The sequence below is a fragment of the Hesperophylax consimilis genome, chromosome 11, assembly GCF_061612785.1.
Source record: "Hesperophylax consimilis isolate HC1 chromosome 11, BYU_Hcon_1.0, whole genome shotgun sequence".
Classification (NCBI taxonomy): Eukaryota; Metazoa; Arthropoda; class Insecta; order Trichoptera; family Limnephilidae; genus Hesperophylax; species Hesperophylax consimilis.
In genome coordinates, this window is record NC_142846.1 from 25,065,646 (window position 1) to 25,087,249 (window position 21,604).

General features: G+C 33.7%; 1 protein-coding gene across 2 annotated transcripts in view; it reads right to left on the reverse strand.

Moving 5' to 3' along the window:
* LOC149419964 (metabotropic glutamate receptor 1-like) overlaps positions 1-21,604 on the reverse strand; it is a 426,820-nt gene that overhangs the window by 20,333 nt on the left and 384,883 nt on the right. For both annotated transcript variants that reach the window (XM_089637395.1, XM_089637394.1), the window contains exons 8-9: positions 7,653-7,816; positions 5,746-5,825 (exon numbers count right to left, since the gene is read on the reverse strand). In XM_089637395.1, coding sequence (XP_089493521.1) covers positions 5,746-5,825; positions 7,653-7,816 — 244 coding nt within the window. The remainder of the gene's footprint in view (positions 1-5,745; positions 5,826-7,652; positions 7,817-21,604) is intronic.

The following is a 21,604-nucleotide window of genomic DNA, read 5'->3' on the forward strand; positions in this document are numbered from 1 at the left end:
TTTTGGAATCTGAGAAGGGTATAAAATGACGGTGCAGATCAGTTTTGGGACAGTCGCGCCGAGGATTTGAAAAGTTGTTACGTGGCAGTACTACGTCTATTGGTAAAATTCTAGTGAAATAATCTAAGTGTTAAATTCTGAACAAGTCCCTGGACTTAGAAAGTTTTGTAAAAAGTCTTAAATTCAGTTTCTAAATTCCTTTGAAAACCTCACCAGTGAAGTTTTGTTAAATCAGTTTAATTTGGTTAAACAGTGAAAATAAATATAATTTAAACTCAGTGCTTAAAAGTGTTAAGTGAAGTGCAGAAAGTGATTACGGAATTAAGAATTTAATTAAAATTTAAAAATAATTATTTCATTCAAAGTGAAAACATTCAAATTAAATTTAAGAGTTTGTTATCGTTAAATTAAAGTGGATGTGCTCGTGAATTGATATTTAAAAATAGATTATAATTTTGTTTAAAATTATTAATAGTAAATACTTCATCTTAGGTTAAAAGAAACACAAAAACAAAAAAAAAGGATTCGATAATAATAAACGTTTAAACCTTTGTTCTAAAATTAACAGTTCGGAAAAGAAATTAATTTATTAAGAATCGAGATTATTAAAAGTCTGCGCAATTCGGAAAAAATTTTCTTATAAAAATATATAAAAAGAAATTTAGAATCAAAAAATTTGATCAATTAAAATCCATCGTGCGTATAGCGACAGTGTTAAAAGTGTTTGTCATTTTAACCGGAATTCTAAACATCAATCTACCATTTCGAAAAAAGTATTTTAACAGCTATCATTCAAAAGCCTAAACTAGAAAAGTGTTATTAAATCAACGGGTTTTCTGAATTAGGATTTCGTTCGGAAGAAAAATTAAATATCAGCTAATTTATACGATTCAAGCGAGAATAAAATACTAAATAGGAATAAATAGTCGAAAAGATCTATTTTGAAATTAGTTGAAAAATACAATTAATTAGGTAGGATTTCTTCATCAAGGTTGTTGTGTACTACCCGACCGGAAATACCTTGACGTGGGTAAGTTTTCCTTTTATAAATAATTTTCAGGTCCCAGGAGACACAGAAGGGCTGTGAAGTGGAAGTATATCAATTGAATATTAAATTAAAACAACAAAACAAAGAATTACACATTAATATATATATATTGTATATTTGTATATATATTTATAAATATAAAATAATATATTGTATATAAAGAATATATATATGAGTAATGTAATTATATATATGTATTTTATTTATTAATCGAAGCATCGAAATGGTAGCGATTTTTAATACCTACCCGAGGACATATCTATATTATTGAAAAAGAAAATATGTATTTATTAATATTCCAGACTATGTAGAATCATATATTTTATATTTATTTATTAATATATGTACTCTTAGTTAACATATTTTGATAATCGAGATATGTGTACTTATATATGTATATTTATTCTTCAATTAAACTCTAGTAAATTTACTAAATTCGGAAAATGAAAAGTAGTTTAACTTCAATAAAGGAATTAAAAATATTTAAATTAACTATGCACAATAAACGGTAGCAAAACTGAATCACAAAGAGAGCGCGAGATATTTTTTAAAATAAACAATCTCACATCTGGGTTAGTGGGTCAGATGAGATGTTTACCCTGTTCAATTTGTTGATAAAACAAGGGATCACTGGAGAATTGGGTCGACCGCATAGTTTGAAAACGACCTTGGCCATAATTAGTTAGTCACAGAGGATTTTATTAATTACCCGAAACAGCTGGAAGATGCGTGTTCTCAAATACTTATCAATCACAAACGACAATTGAAAAATCACGGGTTAGCCAGATTTATATCAAAAAATTACATGAAACATTTGAATACCATTGATTAGATAATCGCACAGTTTTTATTAGTTACTTGAAACAGCTGGAAGATGCGTGCTTACAAATACTTATCATTCACAATCGACAATTGGAAAATCACGGGTTAGTAGGATTATATTGAATAATTATACGAAACATTTGAATATTATTGATTGGGTGCTCATACAGAACCCCATCAGTTGCCTGAGACATTTGAGAGTCGAGTACTCTCTAATGTGGCAACCAAATACTTGAAAAAATTGGAAAATCACGGGATAGGATGAACAAAAATTAATGTTGAACCCTGGAGGTAAAATTTAAAACAAATACAGTTCATCAATAGGAGGCAGTGGTCGCTCCTATAACAAGACCATTAACCAAATCAAATAGAGATGGCGATTCTCTTAAATAAAAACGTCAAAACCAAACAAACAAAAGCCTGGAGTTCGATAGCTCTCCAAAACAAACTATCAAATAAGACCTTATTCTACTAGTATTTATTAGTATAACCTTATTCTTACGTATATATTCGGTTACCAATCCTAGAGTTTCGCAGAACTCTTCGTGCGAGATCCGAGCTCGGAATGCGAGGTAGATAGCCTCGTATTGCGAGTTATAAACCTTTCCCAAACTGTATGTATACATATATTTATTCGTATGTACTGTTTACTGGAGAATGCGGACCTGCATACAGCTTGCATTTTAGGTCTTATAGACCACTCTCGCATTTTCTTTTAAACGTGGAATGAGGATTCACGACCCGTAAGTCCACACCAACCGTGAGTATATGATTGTATATAGGACGAAACCGGTTCGCCCTAAGTAAATTGTAGTCCAAGGAGGAGTCGGAATTTGGGGGTATCGAGACTCGAGGGGAAACTTGAAGGCAGTACATGATGACGTGGAAGGCTTTTTGGGACGCGATAACTTAGGTATCAATCAAAGAGCCGTGTCAAAGGATTGTGCGAATTTCTTGTTGACTCAAGATCATCTCGTTTACTTGCAGGAGGATTTGGAGCCAAATTATGCCAGCAAATGGGCTATTCCGAGTTCGTCAAATATGCAATTAACTAATTACATTAACCTACTAAATCAATCTTTACATGTACCTTATAGCAGCAGAATCATAAAGGAGTGGCGCCACACAGACACAAGAGTTTACCAAAATCAAATTTACTAACAATTAACCATTTGAGTTATATCAAATTACCTGTCCAAATAAACATGTATAATATCTTTTATCAGCGTTTAACTACGATTTTGTTAGGGTGCAGGGAATCAGAATAATTACAATAGGAAAGTTAGCTCATTCAGGGAATTCATTTAAGTCTAGGTTTGCAATGGAAAGACCAATTAAATTGTGAAACTCAACACCTCGATCAGAACCAAGGGGGTTACCACAAAAATGAATGTAATTAAAATCCTATATCATAAATCAAAAAATTACACAACGTTTGATGGAATTTAATTACGATATAAATACGGAAATATTTGCGTTCAAGTTCGTAAATAACGTATTAATTAGTTAAGTACATATGTCTATAAAGATATATAGTACAAGAGAGCTTTAAGTAGCTTTCTGTAGATATCAAAGAAAAGGGTCCAATTTTCATGGAGGCTTATGTGTTGTAGGGGAGGAATTTTCCATCCCTGCGAACACATATGCAAAGCCTTAGAAAAATTTTTTAAATATCGGTCATAGCCAAGAGAGAAGAAAATTTTATATTGTTTTAAACAAATAAAAGAAAATGGTGAAAAGAGGCAAAATATTACATGTCACATCACGAATTCTCTAATAGTTCTTATTTCCAAATTTTTAATAATAATATCAATATTTATGTTTTCAAAGTGTACCAATAAAAAAAATAGCGTAAAGTATTCGTGGATAACTGGTCTTTAAAACACTTGCTTTATTTCGAGCACTCGGCTACGCCGTCGTGCTCGAAAAATCGCGCGTGTTTTAAAGACCTTTTTATCCACTTATACTTTAATATACTATTATGCACTGATTGACAAATTTAGGTATCGAAAGACTTTTTGGTATCGAACATATTATTTTTTAAAAATTAAAAAATGTCTATTTCTAATTGCTGAAGTAAACTGGCTGTGCGTGCTATTTTTTTAAGTGAATTTTTGCTCTCGTTCAGGCAGTAACCGGTTATATTTTGATACACGGTATTTGTGTTTAATCTGTACCTTGTTTTGGAATTTATGGTTAGGAACTATGTTTTTATGCATCTTTTAAAATTGAATAAATATTTGTGTTTTTTGTATACAATGTATGATTTGTCGTTTTATTTGAAACACACTTAAGTTTCAGTTACTTTTAACAAGTTGTATTGAAGCTAAAATAATTAAAAAGTCATTTATTTAAAATGCACTTTTATTCATCCATTACAATTTTGCTTTCAAGTGAGATTTATTTTTGTTTTATTCTTATTAATTGAATTAAAAAAATTAAATGCACTTGGTGTCTTTTTGCTAAAGTCACCTAATAAATGGTATTATTTTTTGTTTCATCAGAATTCACCAAAATGTTTTAGATACAGGGTTTTCCAATAAGAGATGTTATTTTGAGTAGCCCGCTATTTCGATAGATGTTACGTTTGAAGCTGTCATTTTTTAACATTTGACAAGTACAAACTACGTCATTAATAAAAATGGAACGATACACGCTTCAAAAACGCATTGAAATTATTAAAATTCACTTGAGTGAATCAAATGCAAATCATCTTGAGTGATGAGGCCCATTTCCACCTCTGTCGCTTCGTCAACAAGCAAAATTGTCGCATCTGGGGCTTGAAAAACCCAAGAGTTATTGTTGAAAAGCCTTTCTATTCTCAACGTGTAACTGTTTGGTGTGGTTTATGGTCCGACGGAGTCATTGGACCTTACTTTTTCGAAAATGAGGCTGGAGCAACAGTTACGGTGAATGGATTGCGCTATCGAGAAATGATTAATGTTTTTTTATGGCTGGAATTGAATGGTATTGATCTGGATAACGTTTAATTTCAACAAGACGGCGCTACGTGCAACAAAACCAACGAAACTATTGATCTTTTACGATTGAATATCAAAATAACACCTCTTATTGGAAAACCCTGTGTTTTAGGTGCATTTCCGTTCATTATCCCACTTTCAAAAGTCATTAAATGTTTTATATATTTTGAGTAAACAATTATTGGTATGCATGTAATGACTATTAGGGTGCTCAATTAGACATTAACAACACGTTGTTTGATATATTGACTTATTTACCGGATAAAACTTGACAAAAAGGTAGATGATGACTTCTAACTCAATTTTAACCAAAATGTCACTTGATGACTTCTAGTAGTAAACCGATGTTATGTTCTTTCAAACGAAAGGAGACCTGCCACACCTAAAAAGATGATGTGCTATAATAAGTGTGGGCGTGGCGACGATACGAGCTGTGATCTGCTAGCCAGACTATATTTCAAAATTATGCAACTGCTCTCCTTATGCTCTCCTACCTACGGCAGGAGAAGGGGTCAGAACAATTTACGTAGCGCCGTAATTGCGCGACTATCATCTGTCAAAGTGACAGCTCCCATACAAAATCATATTCCGCAGCAGTCCCCCAATTGATCTGACCCTCTCTCCTGATTATAGCGTAGTGAGTCAGCCCAACATATAATACGTACAAGCCACGCCCAATTTATGTGCGCATAAAATAGCGTAATGTGTCAAAGGCTTAATTCTTCCAATATTGTTACCAAGTGTTAAATATATTATATTTTACAACTGCCAGTTTTAATAGAAGTCTGAAAGGGATATCGGGATGGGATTCATTTGTATGTAGGGAGGGACAGGAGACAGGCACAACAGGTACGGATGCCTTTGGACAGAAAACACTACACAGTACCCACCGACCTGCCCGGAGGATCCCCGTGCTTGTCGAACTCCACCAGCTCTCCATCGGCTGTGGTGAAGGACACATTCATCAGGTAGCTCTGTGAAGGAAGAATAACATAACAAATCAAAATAATTTTTGTCCAACTTCTGATACGAATAATGCAATGCAATAGGGTAGTTTCACTGTTTTTTTGTTATTCTCGAAAACAAAGTACGATAGTGAAGTTATTTTATTTTTAGGTAGATGAATAAATTTTCTAAAACGATTTAAAATGTGCCATTTTAGAATTTTCCACTAAACGACGTGTTATTTTTTATTTGTGAATTCGGCAACGTTCACGATGAAGTTGGTGACAACCGGACATTTACGTTTTTTATGTCGCAATGACGTCGTAACCAGTTGGAACCGATTCGGAATTGGCAGTTTTAGATCGTATTTAAAATCAGTAATTATGAATGAAAACATGCATTAAAATAACACATTTAGTATAATGATCATAACCAGAATAATAAACTTTAAATCTTCAACACATATTAACGATATTCATAGTTTATGATAATACCCTATTGATTCCAGACATTGCTACCGTTTTGATAGTTTAGCCTTGGTATCAGTTTGATTACTATGCTTTATAATCATCATCATGATGGACATTAACTTGTCACATTAGAAAGTTCTTGAGTTCAACAGTTCGGCTATGGAAAGATTTGACGGCTTTTGTGTTTCCTTCCTCCTGCAACATGGTGTCTCTTCCCTCCACACATCATCTCCAAAGATGACGTAGGTCCTGAGGGAAGATATTTCACTCAGGGCCTCCTGTGTGTAGTTTAACTATAGACCACACATTTAATTAGCAGTGGTGTGCTGTCCATAAATAATGAAAAGCTGGGCAAAACATCAAGAAAAACAATTAAAAAAATCATGATGCCTGTGACAGACCACGCTATAAGCGCGCTATATTTTCGCAGCTTGGCCTATTACAGCATATCGCTCGTCATACATTCCTATTGGCATATGACGAGCCACATGCTGAAATAGGCCAATCCATGATGAAAATAACACAAAAAATCGCTACTTATCTTCTTCTTTGTATGGCGGAGGAAAATTGGTAGAGTTAAAAGGTAGAGTTTATTTAGACCACAGAACAAAGAAGAAAACTAGGAGTTTTTCGTTTCAATACGAATTTTAATGGAAACAAATGTCACCACTGACTAGAATAGTCTAGAACCAAAAGTTGTACCTTTGCGTTCTAGGCCATTTATTACGCGCTCTGTCTCTATTACACTCACATGAAATCTTAGATATCCATCCTTTTTAAATTTCTTAATCATGGTAAAATCATAGAACTATACAATTAGAGGGGCATTCTCGTGGAAACATGTTACTAATAGTACGCGATAATATTCGGAAGTTTCAGCGTTAGAGCGGAAAGCGTTAGAGGCAGTTGGAGGTCAAATGGAGGTAAAAAAGTTGAACCTGTTTTTTCGCTGGTTCCTTAATGCTCTCATCCATCCTGTTTAGAGATAAGAATTAGTGTTGAATTTGAACTCAATAAATATGCAAACAACTGGCACAACCAGTCAGTTGTCCGACGACATTCGCAAGTTGTGTTTCATTGCAAATCCTTACACAAGGTACCCCGAGAGGAAACCGGCATTTACAGTCGATGTCACTGGCGTAGATGTCCAGTACAGCCCAATTGGCCAAATATTTCGATCACGAAACACTTTCACGAGAAATTTCTGTGTTCTTCTTTATTCTATGATTTAGTCAGTCGACGGCATCGGTGTGCTGGAAACTGATTAAGAAAATATTCCCACTATGTGGATGGAGAAATCGCTTAAATTGCGTTGGCTGTTTTTATCACTTATTAGTCCGTCTGCCTCTTAAGACTAATTAGGGTGGTGTATATTTAAGGACTCACCTTGAAGAGGGTCCCGTTGAAGGGGTACAGCGCGGCGCACGCACCCCCGGGTCCACAAAGTGCGCTGGCCATGTCGTGCAGTCCGTGCGCCATGGTGTACAGCGCCTTGATGATGAAGCTCATCTTGGAGTCTTGACGGTAGCGGTCACTCAGAAGCTCTTCACCTGGAAACATAATTAATCAATCAGCCCGTCAATCAATCAATCAATAAACCAGTCAGTCGATCAATCATCCAATTAATCAATAAGTCAATCAATCAATTTATTTATTAATCAACAACCAATTAACCAAGCAATCGATTAATTAATCATTCAATTGAAATCACAATCTCGGGAATTCTTTTTAAAATACGTATTTGATTTTTAGATATGTCTTTTACCTAAAAAGTTTAAAAGTAGGCACATATTTCCATTTCTCGCCGGAAAGAGTTGAAAAAGGTTTTCAACCTAAGTAGGCTTTTCACTCTAAATTAAAATCGTTCTGCCAAATAATTGAAAAGTGTACGCATGCATATAAATTAAAGCATTATAATTCTCCCGGTAAATAATACTTCATCAGCTAAGCCTTCAAAAATAATGTATGTTCAATGAAACATTTTGCAGCTGTGATAACGAAATACGGCTTTATACAAAGCTAAATATTAGAATTTCTTTTTAACTTACTAACCATCACGTCCGTTTTCCCACAGGGGTAGGCAGAGAGAACGGACCGCCAAAAAACTCGGTCTTCTTCTTCTTCTTCTTGCCTCATTCACATTCATACATCGTCTCATACATACTCTTCTATTATTCTGACTCTTGACATGGCCCGACTCGAGTATCTGATTCACTTGATCGTGCCATGTCTTCCTGGGGCGTCCCCGACTTTTGCTACCATTCGGATTTGCATCATATATCCTCCTTACACTCCTATCTTCGGTCATTCGCTCTACATGCCCAAACCATCTAAGCGTCCCTTTCTTAATCTTTCTCATTACGCTTACATCAGCCTTGCACTCTTTGCGGATTTCCACATTCCTTAGGGATCTTATTTCAACAGCATTCAATCTACTTTCATCCTTTCTTTGCCAGTTCCTTGCCTCACTTCCATACATCAGGGTAGGTACCAGCAGTCCATTGTGGACTGCTAACTTCGCTTCTTTGGACAATTTTTTTGTTAGCGCCAACTGCTTTCAGTCCTCCATTAATGGAGTTACCTGCATTTACACTTCTTTCAATATCTCTGTCAGCCTTCCCATCTCACATAAACATGCTTCCTAAATACACAAACTCATCCACCTGCTCCACGTATTCCTCATTCACAGCTATATTGCACACTGTTTTGGTACTCTCTCTTTCAAACACCATTACTTTAGACTTACTTACATTCATCATTAACTCATTCTTCATGCATACTTCGTTCATCCTAGACACGAGAGACTGCAGATCATCCATACTATTAGCAATCAGCACCGCATCATCAGCGTACAACAGGCAACATACTTTCAGATTACTCAAATTCGCGCCCAATCCCACCTCTTTCAATTCTTGCATACAATTATCCATGTAAAGATTGAATAACCACGGTGACATTACGCAGCCTTGTTTAACACCTTTTGTGATATCAAACCACCGTTCACCCTAACACATGCAACGCTTCCTTCATACAGAGACGCAATTGCCTGAGTCAGATTCGTATTCTCTCCATAATTTATACTTACTAATTGTAATGTAATTACTTATTAAGGCGATGCACTACGTCAGGTAATAATTTAAATTGAGCCGCTATCAATAACAACCCTTAGGTAGATGGCGATAAGGTTTAAATTCCCGCTTAACACCATCCGATTGTTTTGATTTATGTAAGAAAAAAACATGGCCAAAAAGTGCCTTTTATTTTATTTGGTGGATGTTCAGGCATAAATATTTAATATTTTTTCGATCATTTTATAAATAACTTAATTTGCCACATTATACAATAAAATCATAACCGAAAATAGGTTCGTAAGTAGGAGATTTTGAACGTTAAAGCAGTTTTCATAGGCCTTATACATTATTATTTTCTGGGCTTATAAAAAGATTTATCTAAAAAATACTCGATTATTTCAAAGGCCAAGATGTATTCTACTTGTAGTATTTAATTAAAGCATCTGAAACATTTTTAGGCGACCAAATTTTCAAACCAAAATCACATGATTTTGCACTACTACGTATGGCATCGCCTTAACAATTTATATTATTTTGACACTACATTAAAGACGGCAAGGTGGCAATTTCTTCCAACCAATCTAGGAGTAGTAATGAATATTCTTGAAACTTGAAGTAGATATTCCATCAGTAAATTATTATGTCAAACACGACATTCTCCCCGTGTATCTAGCAGCCATGACTACCTGCGTAACGTTACTTTCAAACTGTTTGACTTGCTTTAAAATAGGTTTAATTATTTCGGAGTTGTGAAGCTTCTAATTAATAGATTGCTGAAGGGAGACAAATTAGGACGGTAAATACCTGAACTAAATTTGTGATGGACGATTACATATTATAATTATAACGCTTATAATGTGTGCTAAACATTTTTTTTAAATTTAAGTTTTTATATTTAATAATAAAAATCATAAAAAATCGCTTATTCAAGTTTGATAATGACTTCGGAAGGCGAAATAGCTGTCACGCATAATAAATAATTACACAGCAGAACTTGTTTATGAATAAACTATTTTTTTTTTGGAATACAGTATTGATATAAAAAATTAACCCGTAAAAAACGTTTGACTGAAGATTAAACTTCCTCCCCAGGGACTCGAGTCAAATACGCTAACAACTGAGCCAAAACCCGATATTTAGGACCGACATTTATTTCGTATATTTACCGATGTAATGTCATCTCATATCAGAGAACAAGACACCGAGTCTATCTGGCGAGTTTCAGCTCGATCGGATGTAGAAAAGTGGGTTAATTTCCATATCCAAGATTTGCATTCATTCATTCACGAAAAAAAACAAGAAATTCATAAATGTATTCACAAATTGAACTTGATAACGATCGAAATTTTGCAATTATATTCGTTTCAGATTATTTGCTACATGTGAATTAATGTTGAATTGTTTTAAAAATTGGCATGACGTTGTGTTGACCAAATAGGAGTCAATTGTAGTAGATAAAAATATAAGAATTGGACTCAAAGATAGCCATCGAAACCTTTGATAAAGTATGCCAATGTCTCGGAAACAATATTCTCACCTTTTGAAATTGTATTATAATGTTTTTGTTGTTTGTTTTTGGGGTGTTATGCCGTGTTGCGCTAACTCCTTCTTTAACCGACGTTTCGGACAGCGTTGCAGTGTCCATCATCAGGGCAGATCCGGTAGATCCGAAGATGTGTAATTGTTGGTTGTCGAGTTTGTGCTTGTTAACCAACAATTACACATATTTTTATATTTAGTTTTGTCTGGAAATCTTGAAAATCGTTTTTTACTTTTGCTTTGCAAAAAATGATTGGGAATCTTATTTACCGCAAAGGAAACACAGCCGAAGATTAAATTTTAAAAGCGCGGCCGCTATTTCATCAAGGATTCCAAGGCAGAATGCAAGGCGAATTCATCTCCACAGAACTAAAATGCGAGAAATATTACACAGAGTGAATCTCTTTCTAGGTTACCATAGCAATTTCTGTCTATTTCTAAAAGGAGACATCTCAAAAATCGAAGATTTAAATAAATGGCGTTTGAAGTTTTATGATCATTTTTTTATAATGATGCAAATGGCTTTAGTGAACAAACAAACTGGCTTTTACCATATATTTTTCAAAATGTCACAATTATTGCAGTATCATTAATTCACGGCGTACCTATTTGTGATTCTCTTACATTATAATAAAGTTTCAAAAAATATAACTCTTTCAACTTATTTCCAGAAATTTTTATTTGTGTACGTTATATGCTTTTATTGCCAAACTTTTTATCTTATTTTTTTATGTGACGTCTCACAAGAGCGCCCCATCTGTACTGTGTTAAGGCAGGGAATCTATGTCAAAATGATTACAAAACAGCACATAAAATATATTTTGAATCCGTTTTATACCTACACGAAGGCAAATGAGATTACCAATTTATTAAAAATATCTTCAAATTATTGGTAATCCGGTTAGTATCGGGATTGCAAGCCGTTTACTGATAAATTTTAGGAAATTCCTAATATATCGAAACACGTGTTCATGCACCTGCGTTTGACTTGATAATGGTGACCGGATAAATCATCAAAATGATAATTCATCACATCTTTTAAAAGTTATATAAAGTCATGGAAAGTGATGAAACAAAAAACTTTATTAACTGGGCTAAGTAGGTTAGGTAAGGTTAAAATATTTTTTTTTCATAGTTTTTAATGACTTTATATCACTTTTTAAAGGTGTGTTGAATAATAACTGTGTTGAGTTAGTATGGAACCCTTGATAATATATAATGACGAAATGCGTAAATATAAGGAGTTTTACGAACATGTGTTTCGACATCATGATATTCGTATTTTAACTAAAGGTTTATCATCAAACCTATTAACTCATTCGTTATGGGCCAGCAATCCCGTTTTTATCCGGTCTGCCAATAATTTGAAGTATATTCGTATTTTACTAAAAATTTAACAGGAAAACTATTAATCCATTCGTTAAGGGCCTGCAATCCCGTTTTAAACCCGATAATTAAAATTTGAAGAGATTTTTAATAAATAGCAATACTCAATTTTCTCCGTGGAAGTACGTATCTAGTAGCAAAACCAAACCAAAATTCACACAGCAATATTGATATGGACCTTATAAACAGAATCTATTCATTCGATGATTTAGAATTAATCATCGGAATGTGAGGACGATTTATGTGTTCAAGAATGACTAACAATAATATTATTATCTACTAATTACTAATGATAACTAAGTTTGTGAGGGATTCCTAAAGTATTCCTACCTCACGGGATATCCAAATTGAGCTCCAGGGTTTGATGTAGTTGTTGACATTCAATCAATACGGAATATATAGTATGACTTTAATCTCTACCTCTTGATTATAGTTTGATCATGAGGTAGAGATGAAGTATAATGCAGTGGCGTGCATTGCTATATGATCAAAGGTGGGCTGTATGTAGTACAGGAATGAATTATTTATTTAGCAGATTATTATTTATTTTTTTATTTCACGCCTATTACGGCTTTTACATACATATATATAAAAAAATATTTACGAAATTATACACGAAAATAGTTCAGTAAACGACTATTTAAAAAAATTGCAGAAAAATAAATATAAAGTCAAAATATCACTGAACTTGATCTACACAGCATGCAGGCAAAAAAAATAAAAATTCCAAAATATTTTTTTCTGTTTCAGTTGACAAAATTATTAGTCAAATCATATTAAATACCTTTATTAAAATATTCCACTACTTGATGAAAAAAACTTCAATAGGGTATGCTTATATATTGAAATTGATGTTCTAAATATATCAACAACATCGTAGTATTTGTTTCCTAGCTGTTGAATCCGTCGCATAGGAGTGTGATATTGGGACATTGATAAAGAATTGCTACAATAATATGGTAGGTACTGTCTTGTAACTGACCTGCTTGGAGTATGAAATGAAATTACATATAATAAATCAGGGGTATCAAACACTGAATTAATAATTTTATACAAACAGGTTAAATCGGAAATAATTCTGCGATCAGATAATTTTATTAAATTTAATGAACGTAAGTTATAAGTACGTTATCGTAATTAAGGTTTTCTCAAGGAATGCCCATTTTAAAATTTACATATTAAAAATTTATTTTGGATTCTTTCAATCGCACCTCATAATTTGGGGACCAAACCGTGGACGTGACTCCTTACTAGTGACATATATAATGTTTTTACAGTATTTACATTATTGAAATCACTAGATACCCTTAAAATAAATCCCAACATTTTCAAAGCTTTATTGGTTATTATTTCAATATGCTTGATAAAGTTAAGTTTCGTGTCAAACCAAATACCTAATTGTGGATTGTGGATTGAAGACAACAATGCCATTTTTATATATTCGGTTAATAGTGTATTTTTACTGGTTTTTCACGACACTTATTGTGAAGGTTTAAAAAAATATGTTGGTAAATAAATTTCCTCTAACTATTTAAAACGAGCCATTGTTGATTTACAGCAAAGACTACATGTTCGTTGTTGTTAGAGAATATGGCGTTGTTAACGGCGGTCAATGTCGATGGTGCAGCTGTTTTACAAGCCAGTAGCGTTTTCTACGTGACGATGACGGTGTAGCCAGTTTATAAAATAAATAATTGCGAATGAAAATATTTAATTTACACATTTTTAGTTCGATGAAAAAATCAGAAAAATTACTTTTAAATCTTCCGGATTTACTTAACAGTATTCATATTTCTTGAAAATTCCTCATAATTGTGGCCAACTGAATAAACAAAGTACAAGTCCCTTACAAAATTATTGTAAACATGCGTTTTTATCAGAAATTTGTCCTTTTTAAACATTCTATTAAACACCTTGTTACAATACAATGTAAATTCAAGTTTTGGACAAAGACACTACCAATACCATGCTATAAAAGCTTTCAACAGTGTAAAACTTGAAATTAAAATTGAGGAAAATAAAAATAAATTCACACACAAAATTACAAAATGGAAGATAATTAAAGAACAAAAAAGACAATATTACCAAAATGTCATAGCATAAAATAAAAATAAAACCTACACGTAACACACAAAACCAATATAAACACACATCACTCACAAGATTATATTTTAAATGTATTATTTTCTCTTTAAATGTATTATGTAGATTATATTTTCATATTATAAAATGAAGGCCTCAGCACGGGCAAGCCACCCAGTGAGTCCTACATTACTGGAAAACTTGAAATGTAAAAAATATTGTACCAAATAAATAAATAAATATACTGTCAAATTACCCATCTGGTAACAAATCTAATACATATTTTTCTTTAATTTTGTGTTTGTATCTAGAATTACTTTATGTTTGCTTCACTCAAATGTAAATTTTTAACCTCGATACAGGCTTAGTCCTAGTGAGATTGACATTTATGTGAAAAAAACGTGTTTTATGTGTAGTGAGATGCAATAAATAAATAAATACCGTATGCCGACTAGGAACCCAAAACAAAATGTAACATTTTTCTGCAATACATACACAACCAACTATCAGACACACTCACTAACCAATAGGATACATGATCTGGGAAACAAGTTTGGGGGTACTATTGATATATTTATTGACTCCATTTATAGAACTATGCGTAATCTATACCAGCACTTTGTTGAATCCTACAAAGTTTAGTAGCGTTCGTAATGTAGTTTTAGTGATTTAATAATAATAATAATAATTGGATGACTTGGATAGCGCCGTTTTTGTGCAAAATCACCTCAAGGGCGCTGTGTAAACTTATAATACATTTCTACAGTGATCTATGTTATTACTAACTATTTATGGAGATAATATACAGTACAATACTTACCTGGTAGGTCACTTGAGATTAACACTAAATTAACACTATCCAATTGTTTATTAGCGAAATTTAGATACAGGATTGAGGACATACTTGGAAAATTGAATAGAACTGGACTTTCTCTTAGGAATGGTATATTTAATTTAAAGGTATGACAGCTTAAAAAGGTAAGTTTTTAGTTTAGACCTGAATTCTGTTGGACTTGTTATGGATCTTAGTTCCGGAGGGAGTTTATTCCAAGCCTTCGGCCCAGATACTCCGAAAGCGCGATCACCATACTTAGTATTTGGCTTGCGCATAGGTTCTATCAGTCTGCCTACAGCTGCTGATGTTGCTGATCTAAGCGTTGACTGCCTCAGACCAGTGTTTTCCGGGATGCATAGTTCAGAGATGTAGGGGGGGGGGCATTTCATTGATGGATTTAAACACCATCCAGCACAGTTTGTACTGGATTCTTTCAGGGAACTTGAGCCAGTGAAGGTTACGAAGGTGTTCTGAAATGTGCGAATATTTTGAAAAGTCTTATATGTAGTATTGTTCTAGTTTTTACATTATTTGATGTTACTGTTACATGTTTTACTAATATTGTTTCATGTATAGTTAATCATTTTACTATTATATCTTGCTTTAAAGTTCATAAAATCCATTTAAAAGCACGACTGGACGTAAAAAACTTTCTACGATCAGTTTTTCTATGAGTAGGCACATATTTTTATACTTTATGGACTGAAAGGTGCACGCCACTGGTATAATGGTAATGTGATCAGGGTTGCCAGGTACCAGTTTCACACGAATCAGATATGACATCAGTTTTCCAAATAAAACAATGATAGAACGGATATCTGCGTGTTTCGGACAAATGCATGGTACCGTACATGAATGCAAAACGAATACGACACACAGTCATGTCCTCCGGTTTGCGATAAAAATACATGGAGATACATACACCCGTACACGAGGGCTGTGAGATATTTAAAGGTTACATACCCCTGTGAGAATTTACAGGATAGACAGTGTGATTGATTCTTGCTTCCAACTTTTAATAAGAGTTAGACCTAGTTTGCAAGAGTTGCCTTGAAAATGTATACCTTCGATTTTAAATTATAATATCTACCATACTTGCAAATAAATAATAATGTTTTTGACCATTTATCCGGAATGCCTTCTCAGTTCTTCTGAGAACCATGCACGCTATGAGTTACAATCATCGATATAAAACGATTATTTGGTTGATGGTCATAATACAACAATCTTAAAATAAAATAAAACGCCGTATTGCTTTTAATTTAAAAAAAATATTAGGTGTAAAAAAAAGCATATTGAAATCTTATGTATTACAAAAATTAGTTGGAGGCCTTAGCACGGGTAAAGCAACACAAAGGTTTTAAAATATAATAAGTATTGTACCAAATAAAAACGTTAAACATACATATCAGGTATATTAAAAAATCAGGTAAAAAAAGTTTTTTTTACTATATATAATGTTACCCGATTTCAGAAAAAAACGTGTTTGCGCCCGTGTGTGTGCGTGAGTGCCATCAAAAGTTAATAGAATACATTGTCATCGACAACGAGTCTATTTACCGAGGTCCAACTCGATCGGATGTCTGGAAGTAAGTCGGGTTGGTTTCCATTTAGATTCCATTTAATTTATTCATTCAATCGAAAAAACAAAATTAAAATTCAAATAGACGTTTTTAAAAACGTGGAAATCTAATCCGTCTCAAATGACATTAATTTTAGAAAACATTTTCAGTTCCCCCAAACCCCTGCCCAGTGTGACAGGTGGTCGCTACGCTACTGTAATAATCTGAATAGACATTACAGAAACCTCCCGCAAAAATATTGGAAATGCTGCAAAAATGAACTACACAGGAAATTCGTGTTACGCCGTTTGCGGATGACAGAGTTTTCAGTCGCGATTTGCTCGAAGCTCGATTTAGGCTGGCCGCATACATACGTTTTTCGTATTCGATTTCCGAATTCGTTTTCCGTATTCGGACATCCGAATGCACGGAATCAGTAGAAAATACATTAACTGCCGCACACGTTCGTTTTAGTTCCGAACGGAACAAATTCCTTACGCACATTCCGAATGCCAGCCGGCGCGTTCGGAGAAAACGAATGGAAAAAACCTAATGACGTCAAGTGGAACGCAGCTATTGCATACAGTTTGTTTGTGCCGACGCAAAAGTACGGAAATTTCCATTCGTAATTCAGTGTTGCCAACGGATCTTGACCTAATATCGCCGTTTCTCATACATAAGGTAGCGTAAAGTAGCCGAATTTGCTGTTAGGTGGGACATGTTTAAAATTGATGTTTTTACGTGAAAATAAAAAAATTTCGTAGGGGGGGGTGGCTAGAGAATTTCAAAAAAATAAAATTTGTCCCCAGAAAATAAATCCCCGAAAAATAAATTTCATGGGGGGGGGGGTGGCTAGAGAATTTCGGGACATGTTTAAAATTGATGTTTTTGAAGTAGCTTAATTGGCGACCAGTCGCCTTTTAGATTTTTTCGGCGCTGATTCTTCTCGCTCTGAGTAGCCTAAATGGCGATATATCGCCCTTGTTGGCAACACTGGTTCTGACGTTTATACATTCCGAATGAAGAAAAACGAACGTTTGCGCTAGTCTCACGGAATTCCGAATACGGAAAACGAATTCGTAAATCGAATACGGAAAACGTATGTTTGCGGCCAGCCTTACTGTACTATTCTGATGAATTGTGAGCAGTCAGAATAAAGTATGTCGTGTATTACGTATTCAATATTCATACCTACGTAAAAGTGATTGTGTATCATTAAGTCATATTCTTAATGTATAAAAATTCAAACATTTTTGTTTTATTCAGTTTTATTTTCCAATGAACATTTGTTGCTTAAATTTTGTTTACTTTGCTACCGGTTTCGACACAACCGTGTCATTAACTAGCAATCTATTAACTAGATACTAATGTGTAAGTAACTAAAAATAACCGTGTTAATGACACGTTTGTGTCGAAACCGGTAGCATATTAAACAAAATTTAAGTAAAAATTGTACATTGGAAAAAAAACTCAATAATTTTTATTTATAGAAATTGTCACGTGGTTAATGCTCAAGAAATACAAAAAAAAATTCAGCCTGTATGTTATTCATAAGTATGTTTTAAAGAGAAAATTTCAAAGTTTGTTTTTATTAGTGCCTGGAATCTTTAGAGATTGTATTGCATGATAAAATAAGTCGTGGATGCTACTCTCTGCACCAAAGTCTAGGTACATTGACCAAAACAGTACGTAATATTCTGATATACCTCATTTTGAGAGGATTTGTAAAATGAGCATGTTTTGATGCTACCAACTGATCCCAGCCGTCTGAAGCCATTGGCTTTATGGATTCTCCAATTTGGGTTTATTGTGAGCAGAGATGTGCTTTATTTCAAATAAATCCATTTCAAATGGAAATGCAAAATGCAAAATGGGTATTTTCCATTTTGCATTTTAAATGCTTTTCTAAAAACCATTTTGCATTTTAAATGGTTTTCTCAATGCATTTTCCATTTTAAATGCTTTTTTTCAACATTCTTCCTACTATCTCCACCATCGTTTTTTCATAAGCCCCAAATATCAGTTGGTCCTCAACCTCGCTATGAGAGATAATTTACATTTGTCAAGTTGCTCCCTGGTAGGAGCCCTGGCAATTGAGTGAAACCATTACAAAAAATATTGATTCAAATATTGAACATGGGGCCATGACGCTGTAATATTAAATGTTAGATAGCAGTTTCTATGTTTTTACGTTGGCAACATTAGTCCCGCACAATTTTTTTGTGGTTTCATAATCCGTAGTCGTGGTGTTTTTGGATTTACCATCATGTAATATGTTTGTTCTACATTGATGTCCATTGTCCATTATTAAATAAAAAAATTGTTTAAAAATTCTATAATTATTTTTGTTTGACCTGAGAAACCATTTTGAATTTTCAATGCATTTTGAAACGAGGTATTTTGCATTTTACATTTGAAATGCTTTTCTAAAAACCATTTTGCATTTTGCATTTTCAAATGGAAAAGTTTTGACCCATTTCCATTTTGCATTTCAAATGGTTTTGGGTACCCATTTTGCACATCTCTGATTGTGAGCCTGAAGTTAGTGAGTCGAGAAGGAGATGATTGATTTGAATTTTGAAATGTTTTCATTCCGCCTTTTTACTACCACAGAAACAGTAAAATAATAAATCTAACTGAAATTAGTTTGTACTAGACGGATAACTCTGAATAGATGGCTAACTTTCCCTGCCCGAAGAAAGTTTGAAAAAAGACTTGTCATTGAGATAGTCACGTTTTTTTGGACGAATTTTGTAATTAATTATTTGAAATGCAAAAAGATGTTACATAAAATATATGGTTTATAATTATGTAAGTACAAATCTTATGATTTCAGAGGAAATTTTTGTTCTGATTTATTAGATAGGAGAAAATTAGAACAAATTTTTTTGTTCACGGTGACCGGATAACTCATCAAAATGATTATTCAAGTCACCTTTAAAAAGTGATGAAACAAAAACCAGGTTAAATATATTACGGTTTGTAAGTTAGTTTTTTTTCATTGCTTGAAATCACTTTTTAAAGGTGTGTTGAATTGTCATTTTGTTGAGTTATCAGGAAACCACCGTTCACAGAACTACTGGTTATCTAGGGGTAGTTAGATTTTTGTTATTATTTTTCTTAGCTTGAAGGTAAGCTGAAAAATGCGTTAAGGCGATGCCATACGTAGTAATGCACAATCATGTGTTTTTGGTTTGAACATTTGGTCGCCTACAAATGTTTCAGATGCTTTAATTAAATACTGCGAGTAGAATACATTTTGGCCTTTGAAATGATCAACAATTTTTTAGATAAGTATTTTTATAAGCCCAGAAAAAATAATGTAAAGGCCTATGAAAACTGGTTTAAAGTTCAAAATCTCCTACTTACGAACCTATTTTCGGTTATGATTTTATTATATAATGTGGCAAATTAAGTTATTTATAAAATGATCGAAAAAAATTTAAATATTTATGTCTGAACATCCACAAAATAAAATAAAAAATACAGTGTGTGGCAAGCCTACGCACGACGGAAGTGAAACTTTTAGTATTCTTCTCTCTCTCTTTTCATTTCATTCTCTCTTTTTTTTCTGTCTATTGACATATTTATAAGTATAGCATGTGATAATTAAATTAAATTAAAAGTTATAAAAATATGGGATTCGAACCCGGGTCCTGCATAATGAGTGTCGAACGCTCTGCCTCTAGACCGCGAGGAGAGATATTTCGCGCGACGCGGCGTTATCGGCCTTGATTAGTAATTTTAATGATTCAAAATAAAAATAATTAATCAAAATTTGTAAGCTATATTTCGACCAAAATATCATAAAGGTACCGTAAAGTAAATTAAATTTAAATTAACAAATTTATCTAATTTTTTTCTTCATTATTACAAATCGTTGATAAAAAAAAATAAAAGTTATAAAAATATGGGATTCGAACCCGGGTCCTGCATAACGAGTGTCGAACGCTCTGCCTCTAGACCGCGGTTATTACGTATTCGACCAAAATATCATATAGTCAAAATATCTAAAAGTCGCAGCACGAGAGCATTTTATCACTTTAAAAAAAATTATTATTAAAAAAATCACAAAAAGAAAAAAAAAATAGTTAAAGCGGGGATCGAACCTCGGTTCTTCACGACGAAAATCGGGCGCTTTGCCTCTAGACCGCGAAGCTGAGCTTGGAGTGCGACCGAAAGTAGGTATATAATATTGGCTAGGCTCCTATAGCGAAATGATCACGGTTTTTGATGACGGTCATGAGTTGGTTTTACTCCGGTCCTCGAAATTGCATAACGCGCGTAAAGAAGTTTCACTTCAAAATGCACTTTTTGGCCATGTTTTTTTCTTGTATAAATCAAAACAGGCGGATGGGGTTAAGCGGGAATTTAAACCTTATCGCCATCTACGCAAGGGTTGTTATTGAAAGCGGCTCAATTTAATATATTACACGACGTAGTGCATCGCCTTGAAAGATTGGTTCCAGTGAAGTATTGCAGTGACGATCTCCTTAGCGGCCTGCCCGCGGCTGGTTGATATGAAAGGTCCATTCAGCGGAGCCCTACTTTCCGAATGTGCCTCTCTGTGTGTTTCGGCCTCCCTCTATGAGGGTTGATGTAAAAGCGACCGTATCTAGGCTGGGAGCTAATGGCCCAGCCCGGATTATTTGCAACAGATGGATTATTGTGGCTTTGGCGAGGTGCCAAAATGATGTTGTGAACGTTTTTGGGTGACAAATATTGTGATATTGGAGGATTTATTTGTGGAATAATATTTGAATACGCCTGTCATACTATTTTTTTTATTTTTTTTTATTTACGTCCAAATTGAGCATTACACATTCCACATTTTTTCAATACAGTTTGCATAAATATTCGTAT